The sequence below is a fragment of the Molossus molossus genome, unplaced genomic scaffold, assembly GCF_014108415.1.
Source record: "Molossus molossus isolate mMolMol1 unplaced genomic scaffold, mMolMol1.p scaffold_m16_p_15, whole genome shotgun sequence".
NCBI lineage: Eukaryota > Metazoa > Chordata > Mammalia > Chiroptera > Molossidae > Molossus > Molossus molossus.
This window is the reverse complement of record NW_023425350.1, coordinates 15,937,392-15,950,155: the sequence shown is the minus strand read 5'-3', so window position 1 is coordinate 15,950,155 and position 12,764 is coordinate 15,937,392. Positions and strand designations below refer to the sequence as shown.

Below are 12,764 nucleotides of genomic sequence, written 5' to 3'. Positions count from 1 at the left end.
TCAGGGTTGACAGTCACGTGGAACTGTCAGCTGCACTGGTTGGTGAAACATGAAAATACCTCCATGCCAATTGATAAAGAGCATCTGCCCTGAGGCCTCCCCAAGTTACTTCTTCCCCACCTCCTGCCACCGCCACTGCCCTGGCCTCTCCTTCCAGAACCCCTGGCCCTCCCCAGGATGCAGCAGCCAGAGTTAAGGCCCTGCCACTGCAGGGTGCAGACTGATGCTGTTTTGAATGCCACCCCCACCCCACCCCCTGTGCTCACAGAGCCTATACCCTGACCCAGGCTTGCCTTGCCCCAGGGCTCCCTCTGCATGTACAAAGTGCCGCTCCCAGAGGATGTGTCCCGGGAAGCTGGGTACGACCCCGTCTGCGGCATGTTCCAGGGCATCCCCAGCAATGACCCTATCAACGTGCTGGTCCGAGTCTATGTGGTCCGGGTGAGACTCCCCTCGCACACCCCCGCCCCGCCCTATCGCCCAGGCCTCCTGCCCAGGAGGGGGTGAAGCAGCTGCAAACTGACAGCCCCTGACTGGGAGGCACCTGAAGGTCAGCTGGTCTAGTTCCCATCTTTTATAGAGGAGGAAGCCGAGGCCCATGGAGGGGCACTCAGCAAGTCTCCTGCCTCCCGTCCAGTGCTCCTGCCCTTCAGCATCACGGACCAGCAGGGAGCAGGGCAGGGGCACTGGGAGATGAGGTGGGTTGGGGAGCCCGCTCAGGAGCACTTCTCCCCCATCTCAGGCCACAGACCTGCACCCCGCAGACATCAATGGCAAAGCTGACCCCTACATCGCCATCCGGCTGGGCAAAACTGACATCCGGGACAAGGAGAACTACATCTCCAAGCAGCTCAACCCTGTCTTTGGGAAGTAAGGCCTCCTGGTGGCCTCCCACACCCACCCCAGCTTCTCCAGCCCAGACCCCCTCCCACCCTACCCACGCTCACGCCTTCTCCCAACCTCCACACCGCCAGGTCCTTTGACATCGAGGCGTGCTTCCCCATGGAATCCATGCTGACGGTGGCCGTGTATGACTGGGACCTGGTCGGCACTGACGACCTCATTGGGGAAACCAAGATCGACCTGGAGAATCGCTTCTACAGCAAGCACCGCGCCACCTGTGGCATCGCCCAGACCTACTCCATGTACGTGGGGCGGGGCGGGGCCCAGCTGCTGTACCTTGACTCTAAACATAAGATTCGGAGCAGGTGGTTTGGGAAGGTAGACACATTACAGGGTCTGTTCCAGGCCAGGCCTGAACCCCTGCAGGCTCTGGGCACAGCCTTCAGAGGCCACGACAGAGTCCAAGACAAGGAGAGAGCCGCCAGGGGGTCCAGGACAGAGGCAGGGCAAGGAGAGTAAAGTGGCCGGGAGGAGGGGTGGCACTGTGCCCTTTCCTGGGGATCTGGCTGGTCTCTGCCACTGACAAGCTGTGTGGCCCTGATTACGTCCCTTAACCTCTCTAGTCATCAGTTTCCTCATGGGAGTGTTTGAGGTTTCAGAGAAGTGGGCACCATGGGGGGAGCCTGGATACTCATCCTTGGGACACTGGGCACCTGGAGTCAGAGCCCAGGGCAGGAGGGACCAGCCTCCAGCAGCCCTAGCACCTCGGCTGAGCCTGGAGCCCAGGGGGAAGCCCACTTGCTAACCTAGGGCAAGAGACAAGTTTAGAGAACTGGCCACAACCAGCTGCCACCTGGGAATGGCCCAGCCCCATCCCGAGTCCCATCAAGCCTGTGTGCCCCCTCCCACAGACATGGCTACAATATCTGGCGGGACCCCATGAAGCCCAGCCAGATCCTGACCCGCCTCTGCAAGGAGGGCAAAGTGGACGGCCCCCACTTTGGGCCCCCTGGGAGAGTAAAGGTGTCCAACCGAGTCTTCACTGGGCCCTCCGAGATGGAGGACGAGAACGGTAACGGGGCACTGGATGCAACCACAGGGTGTCAGAGACCAAGGAGGGACCAGCACTTCCCTGAGACAGGACCCTGAGGCCTAGCCTGGGGTCTCCTCAGCCTGGGCCCAGTGGTTCATCAGCCCAGGGTCCCACTCCTATCGGCCCAGCCTCTGTCCCACCTCCCCATGCGACACAGCGCTTGCCATTTGTTGCCTTCTCTCTCCTTTTCAGCATCCCCGTGGGCTAGGGAGGACCCCAGTCTATAGGTGAGGAGTCCGAGACCCACAGAGTTCAGTGACTGGCCTAAGGTCACATGGCTCCACTGCCCTGCCCACGTGGCCCTTCCCAGAGGATCAGGAAGACCTGAGGGGTCCTTGTGCTGACCGCCTTCAGGACGCTGGGACAGGGGGAGGATTCTTGCTCTCCCCGAGATCACACCCCCTTGGGATTCCCAGGCAGAGAAAACCCAAGGACTCCAACGCCTCTGGGCCCTGTGGGACAGCTGAGAGCTTGGACAGAGCTGCTCCCTCTGTGCCTCAGTTTTCCCAGCAGTCAGATGGAGATGAGCAAACCAGTGATGGCTCAGGGGCCTCTTTGTGCCCAAGTCCCTAGCGCAGCACAGGTCTTGTTCTGCTGAGCCCACATATGCAGCTGACACACTGGCATCCACAGGTCAGAGGGGGCCCACAGACGAGCACGTGGCACTGTGCGCCCTGCGGCACTGGGAGGACATCCCCAGAGTGGGCTGCCGCCTGGTGCCGGAACACGTGGAGACTCGGCCGCTCCTCAACCCTGACAAGCCGGGCATCGAGCAGGTGACTCCCCTGAGGTTCTTTGGTATTTGGGATCGGGTCCATAAAATAAGTCCTCATGGAATTGGCTGCATTCTAAAGCCTGGTGGCACCTTGCCACCATGCCCTGTCATGGTAACTCCAATGTAACCTGTGTCAGCCTTGAGTGAGGACCACATCAGCTCAGATAAATATCTGGTGTGTCTTGCCCTGGCCAGTTTGGCTCAGCAGTTGGAGCTTTGGCCTGCGGTCCGGAGAGACCCGGGTTCGGTTCCCGCTAAGGGCACGTACCTCGGTTGCAGTTCGTCCCCGGCCCTGGTTGGGTCGTGTGGGTGGCGACTACTCGATGTGTCCCTTTCACATGGATGTTTCTCTCTCTCTCTCTCTCTCTCTCTCTCTCCCTCTCCCTCCCTCCCTCCCACTCTATCTGAACAAAATATCGAAAAATGTCCTTGGGTGAGGATAAAAAAAAAATATGTATCTGGTGTGTCTCCCTCAGAAGCTGTGATTGGTTAGTGGTGATGTCATAGGAATTCCTGGCATCCCAGCCTGAAAATGGATGCAATGGGTCCCGACAAAATAAAGGCGGGGAGAGAGAGGAAAGCAGTGAAAAAGTCGTCGTGAGAACTACCATGCCCCTCTTCCTCAGGGCCGCCTGGAGCTGTGGGTGGACATGTTCCCCATGGATATGCCGGCCCCCGGGACGCCTCTGGACATCTCACCCCGAAAGCCAAAAAAGTGAGTTGCTGGAACCCAGCACCAGCCTTCTTCCGACGCCACTCGATGTACCTTCCACAGCCCAAATCACCCTAACCCTAACCCTAACCCTAACCCTAACCTAACCCTAACCTAACCCTAACCCTAACCCTAACCCTAACCCCTAACCCCTAACCCTAACCTAACCCTAACCCTAACCCTAACCCCTAACCATAACACTAAAACCCTAACCTAACCCTAACCTTAATCCTAACCCTAAAACCTAACCCTAACCTAACCCTAAACCTAACCCTAACCCATAACCCTAAACCTAACCGTAATACTAAAACCCTAACCTAACCCTAACCCTAACCCTAACCCCTAACCCTAACCTAACCCTAACCCTAACCCTAACCCATAATTCTAACACTAACTCTAACCCTAAACCCAAACCCAAACACTAACCCTATGCCTAACCCTAAACCCTAACCCTAACCCTAACCCTAAACCCTAACCCTAACCCAAACTCCTTATTCTACATCCAATTGAGGTTGCTCCCAGAACCCAGATCACCCTACCCCTAACCAAAACCCTAACCCTAACCCTACCCATACCACTACCCCTAACCTAACCCTAACCTTAACCTAACCCTAACCCTAACCCTAACCTGAACCACTCCTTCTTCCCCCACCTCACGATGATCCTCCCACAGCCCAGACCACCCTAACCTATCCCTAACCCTAACCCTAACTCTAACCATAACCCTAACCCTAAACCCTAAACCCCAAACCTAACACTAAAGCTAAAGCGAACCCTAACCCTAACCCCTAACCCTAAAGCCCAACCCAAAACCCAAAACCTAACCCCTACATGCTAAACCCTAACCCTAAACATAAACCCTAACTGAAAACCGAACCAGAACCCAAACCCTATACCCTAATCATAAACCATAAACCCTAACCCTAATGCTAAACCCTAAAACCCAAACCTAACCCTAACTCTAACGCTAACCCTAACCATAAACCCTAACCCCTAATCCTAACCCTTACCCTAAACACTAACCCAAAACCCTAACCCCTAAATCATAAACCCTAACCCATAACCCTAACCCTACCCTAACCCTAACCACTAACCCAAAACCCTAACCCTAACCCCTAAATCATAAACACTAACTCTAACGCTAACCCTAGCCCTAACCATAAACCCTAAACCTAACCCCTAATCCTAACCCTAACCCCTAACCCTAACCCTAAACCCTAACCCTAACCCTAACCCTAAACCCTAACCCTAACCCTAAACCCTAACCCTAACCCTAACCCTAACCCTAAACCCTAACCCTAACCCTAACCCTAACCCTAAGCCCACGTGGCCTTGTGATGGGAACAGACCAACCCATCAAGAGAGTTGTGAGGCCTGCCCTTGGCTGTGAGCACAGGTCAGTGCCCTCCTGTGGACTTTCACCAAAATGTGGGTTCCCACAGACATGATACACAGTCACACACAAGACACAGACCCCTGAGAGCCTGCTCTGCTCTCTGACAGTCGCCACGCCAGGCTGTCGATACCCTCTGCCAGGTTTATTTAAAGCGCCTGCCAATGGAATGAGCAGGAACGAGCGCCCGGAAGCAGGCGGAGGGTGGAATGGAGAGCGCACAGGATCAGGAGCCAGCCCGGCTGCCTCTCCCAGCTGATTCTGGCCACTCTGCCTCCCTGTCCTCAGTTTCCCACCTGCACAGTGGCAGGCTCAAGTCACTGCCAGCTGGGATACCCTCAGGGCCTGGCATCAGGGCCAGCTGCATGGGCGTATGGATTCACACAGAGTCTCACACTCAGAGGTGCCCCACCCTTGCTCCAACCTGATGATCTTGAAATTCTTAATGATTTTTTAACAAGAGGACCCGTATTTCCATCTTGCTGTGGGCAGGCAAATTATGCCAACCATTCTGCCTGAAATAGCCTTCCCCTCTGAGGCCATGAATGTGCTGTTCCACGGCCTACCACTAGGGGACACCCCAACCTATTATGTCACCAGGACTTGCAGTCTAGAGGTAACTCCAAGAGCCACATTCCAATCCATTTTTACTAGATGACTCAACCTCACTCCTGAAAGTTGAAATGTAACTGCCTCATTTATAATGACAATTACATTTCAAAGGGAAACTTCTCTTTGGGGACAAGGACATAAAGGAGCTAGATTGCATGGGCGTCCACTGCTGGCTGCTGGGCTTCAATGTAAATTTCTGTTAGAACTGGAATGGAGCTTCTGGCCTTTGGAGACAGGGGACTTGCTCCTGACTCTGGGCCTCTATTAAGCCACCCCTAGCAGCCGGGCCCTGCCCTCCCTGCCCTGAGCCATCCTCATGCCCAGGAGCGTGCTCTGGTCCTGGCGGTCCAGCCCAATGGGCTTCCCCCGGGGCTCTCCTCACAACAGCCATGCTGACGACGGGCTGACCTTCTCTCACACCTGGTGAACCCAACATCTCTCCTCCTCTGCTCTCTCAGCTCCAACTTGTCCAGACCCCATGTTCACCCCAAGTCCACAGGACTTCTCTCTGTCATCTCCAGCCCCCTGCCCATCCCAGCCCCAAGATCCTGGGGTAACCCACGCCCACCCAGACTGCTAATCAGCCTCTCCCCCTGCCCAGGTATGAGCTGCGGGTCATCGTGTGGAACACGGATGAGGTGGTCCTGGAGGACGACGACTTCTTCACTGGGGAGAAGTCCAGTGACATTTTTGTGCGGGGGTGGGTGAGCGGTCCCTGGCTGGGAGGGGCTGAGCACAGTGAGCCCACCAAGGGAGCTGTGGGGTGGGGAGAGGCCCCACTGGAGGGGCTGCCAGTCTGGAGCAGGTGGCTCCCTGCAGGTGGCTGAAGGGCCAGCAGGAGGACAAGCAGGACACGGACGTCCACTACCACTCCCTGACCGGCGAGGGCAACTTCAACTGGCGTTACCTCTTCCCCTTCGACTACTTGGCTGCTGAGGAAAAGATCGTCATCTCCAAAAAGGAGTCCATGTTCTCCTGGGATGAAACCGAATATAAGATCCCAGCACGGCTCACCCTGCAGATCTGGGACGCCGACCACTTCTCTGCCGACGACTTCCTGGGTGCAGGGCTGGGCTGGGCTTAGGGATTAGGACCGGGACAGAGAGGGCAGGGGAGGGGCGGGGAGGGATAGGGAGAACACACCCTGGGTGGGGGGGTCCTTCCCGCCAGTCTGTCAGAGCTGACTCTGAGGTTGTCACAGGGGCCATCGAGCTGGACCTGAACCGGTTCCCACGGGGTGCAAAGACAGCCAAGCAGTGCACCATGGAGATGGCCACAGGGGAGCTGGACGTGCCCCTGGTGTCCATCTTCAAGCAGAAGCGTGTCAAAGGCTGGTGGCCCCTCCTGGCCCGGAATGAGAATGACGAGTTTGAGCTCACGGTGAGCACTGCCACTGCTCTGGCTGGGCAGGGCTGAGCCCGTGCCGCGGGCCTAGCACCTGGCCCAGCACTGGGACAGCTCTGTTCCTCTCTGCAGGGCAAGGTGGAGGCTGAGCTGCATCTACTGACAGCCGAGGAGGCGGAGAAGAATCCAGTGGGCCTTGCCCGAAATGAACCTGACCCCCTAGAGAAACCTAAGTGAGTGCCCTGCCAGCCCAAGCCCCTGCCATGCTGGTCCGTGGAAGCACTAAAACAGAAAGGAGGGGCCAGAACCTTCCGGTCTTCTTGCCCCCACTCTGCAAGTACCTCTGCCCTCTTACGCCTTCCTGGGAACTACTCCGCCCAGGGTGGCACCCCTCTTGGCCGGGCCCCCTTTCCACTGCCCGAGCCTTCACCCTCTGCGTCCTCTCTCCGTGCTCCCTCTGCTCCTCTTGCTGCTCCAGCCGGCCCGACACCAGCTTCATCTGGTTCTTGAACCCTCTCAAGTCTGCCCGCTACTTCTTGTGGCACACGTACCGCTGGCTGCTCCTCAAGCTGCTGCTGCTCGTGCTGCTGCTGCTCCTCCTCGCCCTTTTCCTCTACTCTGTGCCTGGCTACCTGGTCAAGAAGATCCTTGGGGCCTGAGCCCGGATCCTCCTGGGCCTGGTACTCCTCCCTCCTTCCTCTGCACCTCAGGCTCATGAGCTTGACAGCACGTGAAGCGCACACATGCCCACGCGCACATGCACACACACTCAGGAGCTTTCGAGCTTTCAAGTGGTTTCATAGGCTCTCAGAACTGGAAATGACTATTTTACAGGATTGCATATTAGGCCCGAGAGGGGAAGTAATGTGCCCAAGGTCCCCTAGCGAATTAGGGTAGAGCTAGGACTCAGCTAGGTTTCCAGGTTGCCAACCCAGCATTCAGACTACACACCTCCTCTCCCCGTGACATTCCTGACAGACTAACTCAGTGCCATCGGCAGAAAGAAGCTGAGATATGAACAGGGAAAGGGGCAAGGTTTTGGCTAGTCTCAGCCAGCAGTTCCTGCATCATCCACCTGCCCACCCACAGGACAAGTAGTTCCACCCAGTTCTGCCCTGCAGGACAATAAGTAGTTCCACCCAGTTCCAACATCCTAGTAGCCACCATCTGCTGCGCACCTGCTCGGTGCCAGGCTCTGTGCTGAGAGCTTGGCCCCCACCCTTTCACCAGCCCTGGAGGTAGGGGCTGCTGTTAGCCCATGGTACAAGTGAGGAAACCGGGGCTCACAGAGGTGCGCAGTTGCCTGTGCCAGCTGGGATTGGAAACAGGTGCCCTGCACCCACGCCCCGTTCTGCAGCCCCCCCCCCGCCCCCCCCGTGCTGAGCACAGTTCTGGGGCTGCAGTCCAGTCCTCCAGGAGTCAGCAGGGCAGGAGTTTGAAAAAACATATTTGTACTTTAATTTTATATCTTGACATTTTGTAAAACCTATTGCTTTGTAACACAAACAACAGAATGTAAAGCTTGATTCGCACTCCTTGGCCGGAGGGCCATGCAGCAATCCCACCCTGGCAGGGGGCAGGTCGGGGAGGGGGGCTGCACCCCACTGGGGCTCCCAGACCCTTGAGAGAAGCGTAGGTTGGTCAGGAAGGCGGAGAGGTTGAGAAACTGGTCTCCCTGAGACAAGGCAGGGTGCCCCGCACCCTCACAGTGAACTGCTGGGCAGAGGGGCTTCCAGGCCCTCAGAAGGCCTGTGGCTGGGGCTGCCTCGCGGGCAGTGAGCCGCCATGGCTGCCCACAGGCCAGAAGTGCCCGCCAGACTGGGGAGGGCGGTGGGACGCCAGCGGGTTGTGCGAATGGAAATGTCAGCAGCAGACCGGGGGTTTAGAAATGGGCTCAAATCCTGTACCCAGCACTCACGCCTTTGGGACCAGGTCTAGGGGTCTAGAAGGGCTGAGGGGATGGAGTTCTGTGGGTGCTGCCCACTGCCTGACCGAGTTCCCCTCCCGCAGCCGGCCCGACACCGCCTTCGTCTGGTTCCTCAACCCGCTCAAGTCCATCAAGTACCTCATCTGCACGCGGTACAAGTGGCTCATCATCAAGATCGTGCTGGCGCTGCTGGCACTGCTCATGCTGGGCCTGTTCCTCTACAGCCTCCCGGGCTACATGGTCAAGAAGCTCCTGGGGGCCTGAGCCCCACAGCCTCCCCGCAGCCCCCTCCTGGGCCAGTGCGTTTGCCCCTCCCTGGCGTGGACTTTCCAGACTCCCTGGGGAGCCTGAGGAGCCCCGTGTCCACCCTTCAGGCCTCGGTCCCAGGAGCCTGTCTTCTGCTCGCGGGGCTGGTGATGCCCCACAGCACGTCCTCTCTTCCCAACCTGCTGCTCACCCAGTCCTGCCCGCCTGGTCCTGCCTACGGGGTGGGGGGTGGGGCAGGGGTGGGGTCGGCCCCACCTTGCTGAGGCACCACCTGCTTCAGGCCCTGGCTCCTAAGGAAGCTACCCCAAACCCTCCCGAGGCCTTCCAGGGAAGGATTAAATCTTTAATGAAATGAACAGAATCATGTCATGGGCCAGTGCCCAGGGCTTTAAAAAAAATGAACGAGCAAAAAGCATCACATTCCCCTCCCCTCCCCAGACATAAGCCTGTGAGGGCAGCACCACCAGTCCCTGCTCTGCAAAAGTGGGCCAGACCCCTCCTACTAATCCCGGGGGTGGCTGCTTTCGCCCCTGCGCACTTCCGAGGCCCCGCCTCCTGCCCAGGCAGCCCCCAGCCCCGCCCACCTGTGGGTTTTTACAGATTTCCAGGGCTTCCTCCCGTGCCCCCCCCCACCCCCCCCACCCCCGCCCCGGCTAGTGCCCACAAGCGCCCCCCAGGGGCAGTGAGAGTGAACCCCTGTGCCCTCCCCACCCTGCACAGCGGCCCCTCCGGTCCCTCCAGTTGCAGCGGGAGTTCGTCCGTGAACTGCTGCCCCTGCCTGCGTGGGTTGGGTTTCTCTTGGCTGTTTTTCCTATCTTGAGTGGTGACTTTTCTCTTAATAAAAGAAATCAAACTCTGGGCTGCAAAGTCTGCTCACGTGCGGGGACTGGTGTGGGGCGCAGGGTTGGTGGGCACCCTGAGGTTGGCAAACTCAGTACCAGCTGGCCCCTCTGGCTTTTCCTTTGGGTGGCCTCATAGCCCAGGGTTCAAGGCAGGACTAAGGTACAGGGCCACCTGCCCAGGCTGCCCACGGGAGGAGCCTCACCCTACATCCTGGGGGCCCCCACGGCTCCCAAAAATTCACCAAAAGGGTCCTGCAGGCCCAAGGACAGTCTGAAAGTGTAAGACCCCACAAGCTGCCCCAAAGCTCCAGCTTCCATGCACAGACACCAACTGCCCCCCAAACAGCAAGGGAGCCCCATGCCTCTGGCCTGGGCCTCATCTCACAGTAATGTGCCTGTTCTCATGCCACAGTCTGAGGCTGGGGACAAGGTCCTCTCATGACATAAGGTGGGGTAGCGGCTCGTGTCTCTCTGGACCTGACCTCCTTAAAAAGATTCTGCCACAAGTTTGCAAAGACTTTAATCATGACTGCAGGATACAGGTGACTCCTCTGTGACCTTCCGGTGGCAGCTCTGGGAAATGCACAGTGCGCCCTACTGCTCCCGGGTCACATATGCGCTCCGGCACCAACACCAACACGGTCCGCTCTAACAGCACGATTTCAGTTCTGGTTCGACTTTGTGGGGATCTGGAACACCTGAGTCGGAGGAACTTGCAGTTCCGAGTTTATCTGGAAAAGAAGGAGTAAAGGTCATTACCGTTTTCCCCAGGGTCCTCCTTCTGCAGGACCTCTGGGGTCAGGTGCACAGGTCGACTCTCCCACAGGCCTCTGGATCCCTGCATTTCCTCCCCAACTGCTTCTAGGTATCTGGGAAAGCCCACAGCTGCCTTCCTTCAGAAGACAAGTCCCAGGACTTCTTGTTCGGCTGCTGTTCTGAGTGTTCTTAACCTTCCACTCTGATCCATCCTCTAAAATCCTCTTCCCTCTTCACCTGCCATCCCATCTCCAGTCTAGCCCTGCGCTTCCCTCCTCCTCCCCATCCTCTTATACACAGGAGCATCGATGGACGGGTGGACCACATGGTCCCCTAAATCTGAATCCTGTCACAGGCCAAGAGGTCATCATGATACACAAGCTTCCCACATCCTCTGTTCAGGTGTAGCCTGAGCCCAAGACCACACAGGACCACAGCCCCAGTGCCTGGGCTTGTGGCTGGCCTGTCACCTCTCACACAGAGCTGATGCAAAGGAACTGTGCTCAGCCCACTGTCACAAAGCCCTTGGTCCACGACCTCAGCACCGTGTGAAGGACACCCCGCCAGCAAATGTGTTACGAACCAAAGGGAGCAGAGACAGTGAGACTCCTCCTCTTGTCAAGCCATGGGGAAGTTGCCCAACTGTCATGAGAGTGGGCGCAAGTGGGGGCCAGGGAATCTCGGCAGCAGTCGGATGCTCCTCTGCCCATGTTACATCCCAGGCCAGACAACTGGCTGGCAGAGCGGGGAGAGCCCCTGCTCTGGGCAAGTCACCAAGTCTCCAGGTTCTGATCCCCCTTTTTGTGGCAGGGGGAAAGCATTTCTGTCCTCTCTTCCTTACAGACTGGTTGTTAGGACCAAAGAAGAAAACTCTGGAAGGGCCCAGCAAGCTGTGACATATCAGTAGCCCTGGCACTGCTTTTGAGAGTGGTCCAACGAGCAGCTGGTGCCCAGAACCATGGGCATCACGGATACCATGACAACCTGCATCTCAAAGCTCACTTGCCTCTGGTGGGGGAGGGGCTCATTTCCTAATAGCAGCCCCAGTGCCCCCTCCCCCCAGCCTCCTGCTCCCCCCACCTGCTCGGAGGGTCCCCTCACCCACCTTGGCATCTAGGTACTGCTGCAACAGCATCTGGAGCTCTGAGTTCTGCTGCTCCAGCTCATCGTTTTCTAGCAGCAGCTTGGCCCTCTGGGTCAGGATGAGGCTTTGGGCAGAAAATCAGTGAGACACCCATGGCCTCCTCCATCCTCTGCCAGGGATCTATGTTTCTGTTCTGGCTAGAGGTGGAAGAGGACCCCAGAAGCCGCACGCACCAGAACAGCCCTCCTGCCTGGACAGAGCCAGGCTAGCGGGAACAGAACAGAGGAGCAGGGCCAGAGGGCCAGTCACCAGCACTGCACACCCCCAACTGGAGTTGCCAAAGGCAGCTCCCCTCCAAGAGTTCATGGAGAGGGAGGTGGCAAAGCGGCCGCTCCAAGCAGGATCCTTTCCCACTCCCTGCCCAGCTTCCTCCCCCTGGGCCATGACACACACTCACTGGTATTTCTCCAAGGCTGTGTATAGACTATCCCAGAGGTTCTGCGTGGTGTCAGGGATAACCGTGGCCAGGGCCTTCCAGTACTCGGAGTCCTTGGAGTTATCTCGCACATCCTTCAGCAACTTCACTGGTGCTCGAAAGTCCCTGAAGGTCAAGGGCACTGGTGCCATCAAGTCCACCTGGCACCACCCAGGCCCCCAAGCACTGCCAGTCACAGTGCCTGTCCCTCACAGACTAGCTGCTTTTCCACCTGTCACCTTCCCAGTCAGTTCTACAAGCTTATCGGATTATGGGAGATTCTCAGAAAGGACACGTGTGTCATCACTGTGGCTGATTCTTGGGGCCGTTGTCACCTTTGTGAGCACCACTGGAGACTGTCCACCCTTTTCCTCTCAGTTTACCTCACTGGATTTAAAGCTCATTACTATGGCCATTTGTCTCACTAATGCATCCAAAACGGCTCTCAAACTTTGTCATCGCCTCTCCATCCCCTCTAGGATAGCCTTGATCCAGAATCTCACCTCCACCTTCCCGTTGCTCTCCTTGTACCCACATCGCCTCCCTTCCCTGTTGCCAAAATGATCTTTCTACAGTGCAAGCCTAATCACAGCTCCCCCACTGCTTAGGATCTGTTTCCGGCCCCAGTCCACTAGCGGGTG

At 57.5% G+C, this 12,764-nt stretch overlaps 2 protein-coding genes across 5 annotated transcripts in view; one reads left to right on the top strand and one right to left on the bottom strand.

Moving 5' to 3' along the window:
* OTOF (otoferlin) overlaps window positions 1-9,109 on the top strand; it is an 89,919-nt gene extending 80,810 nt beyond the window's left edge. The window contains exons 36-46 of one of the 4 annotated variants that reach the window (XM_036262469.1): window positions 304-441; window positions 743-870; window positions 975-1,145; window positions 1,755-1,915; window positions 2,570-2,712; window positions 3,338-3,426; window positions 6,030-6,128; window positions 6,248-6,489; window positions 6,630-6,808; window positions 6,905-7,005; window positions 8,783-9,109. In XM_036262469.1, the coding sequence (XP_036118362.1) occupies window positions 304-441; window positions 743-870; window positions 975-1,145; window positions 1,755-1,915; window positions 2,570-2,712; window positions 3,338-3,426; window positions 6,030-6,128; window positions 6,248-6,489; window positions 6,630-6,808; window positions 6,905-7,005; window positions 8,783-8,963 (1,632 nt within the window). In that variant the 3' untranslated portion in view covers window positions 8,964-9,109. Of the gene's footprint in view, window positions 1-303; window positions 442-742; window positions 871-974; window positions 1,146-1,754; window positions 1,916-2,569; window positions 2,713-3,337; window positions 3,427-6,029; window positions 6,129-6,247; window positions 6,490-6,629; window positions 6,809-6,904; window positions 7,006-7,250; window positions 7,448-8,782 lie in introns of those variants that run through there. The other 3 variants (XM_036262470.1, XM_036262468.1, XM_036262471.1) reach the window with 3 other exon arrangements.
* Window positions 9,110-10,415: 1,306 nt separating this feature from the next.
* The window catches only part of DRC1 (dynein regulatory complex subunit 1), a 35,075-nt gene continuing 32,726 nt past the window's right edge, over window positions 10,416-12,764 (bottom strand). The window contains exons 15-17 of the mRNA XM_036263298.1: window positions 12,106-12,249; window positions 11,670-11,772; window positions 10,416-10,539 (exon numbers count right to left, since the gene is read on the bottom strand). Of these exons, the coding sequence (XP_036119191.1) occupies window positions 10,471-10,539; window positions 11,670-11,772; window positions 12,106-12,249 (316 nt within the window). The 3' untranslated portion in view covers window positions 10,416-10,470. The remainder of the gene's footprint in view (window positions 10,540-11,669; window positions 11,773-12,105; window positions 12,250-12,764) is intronic.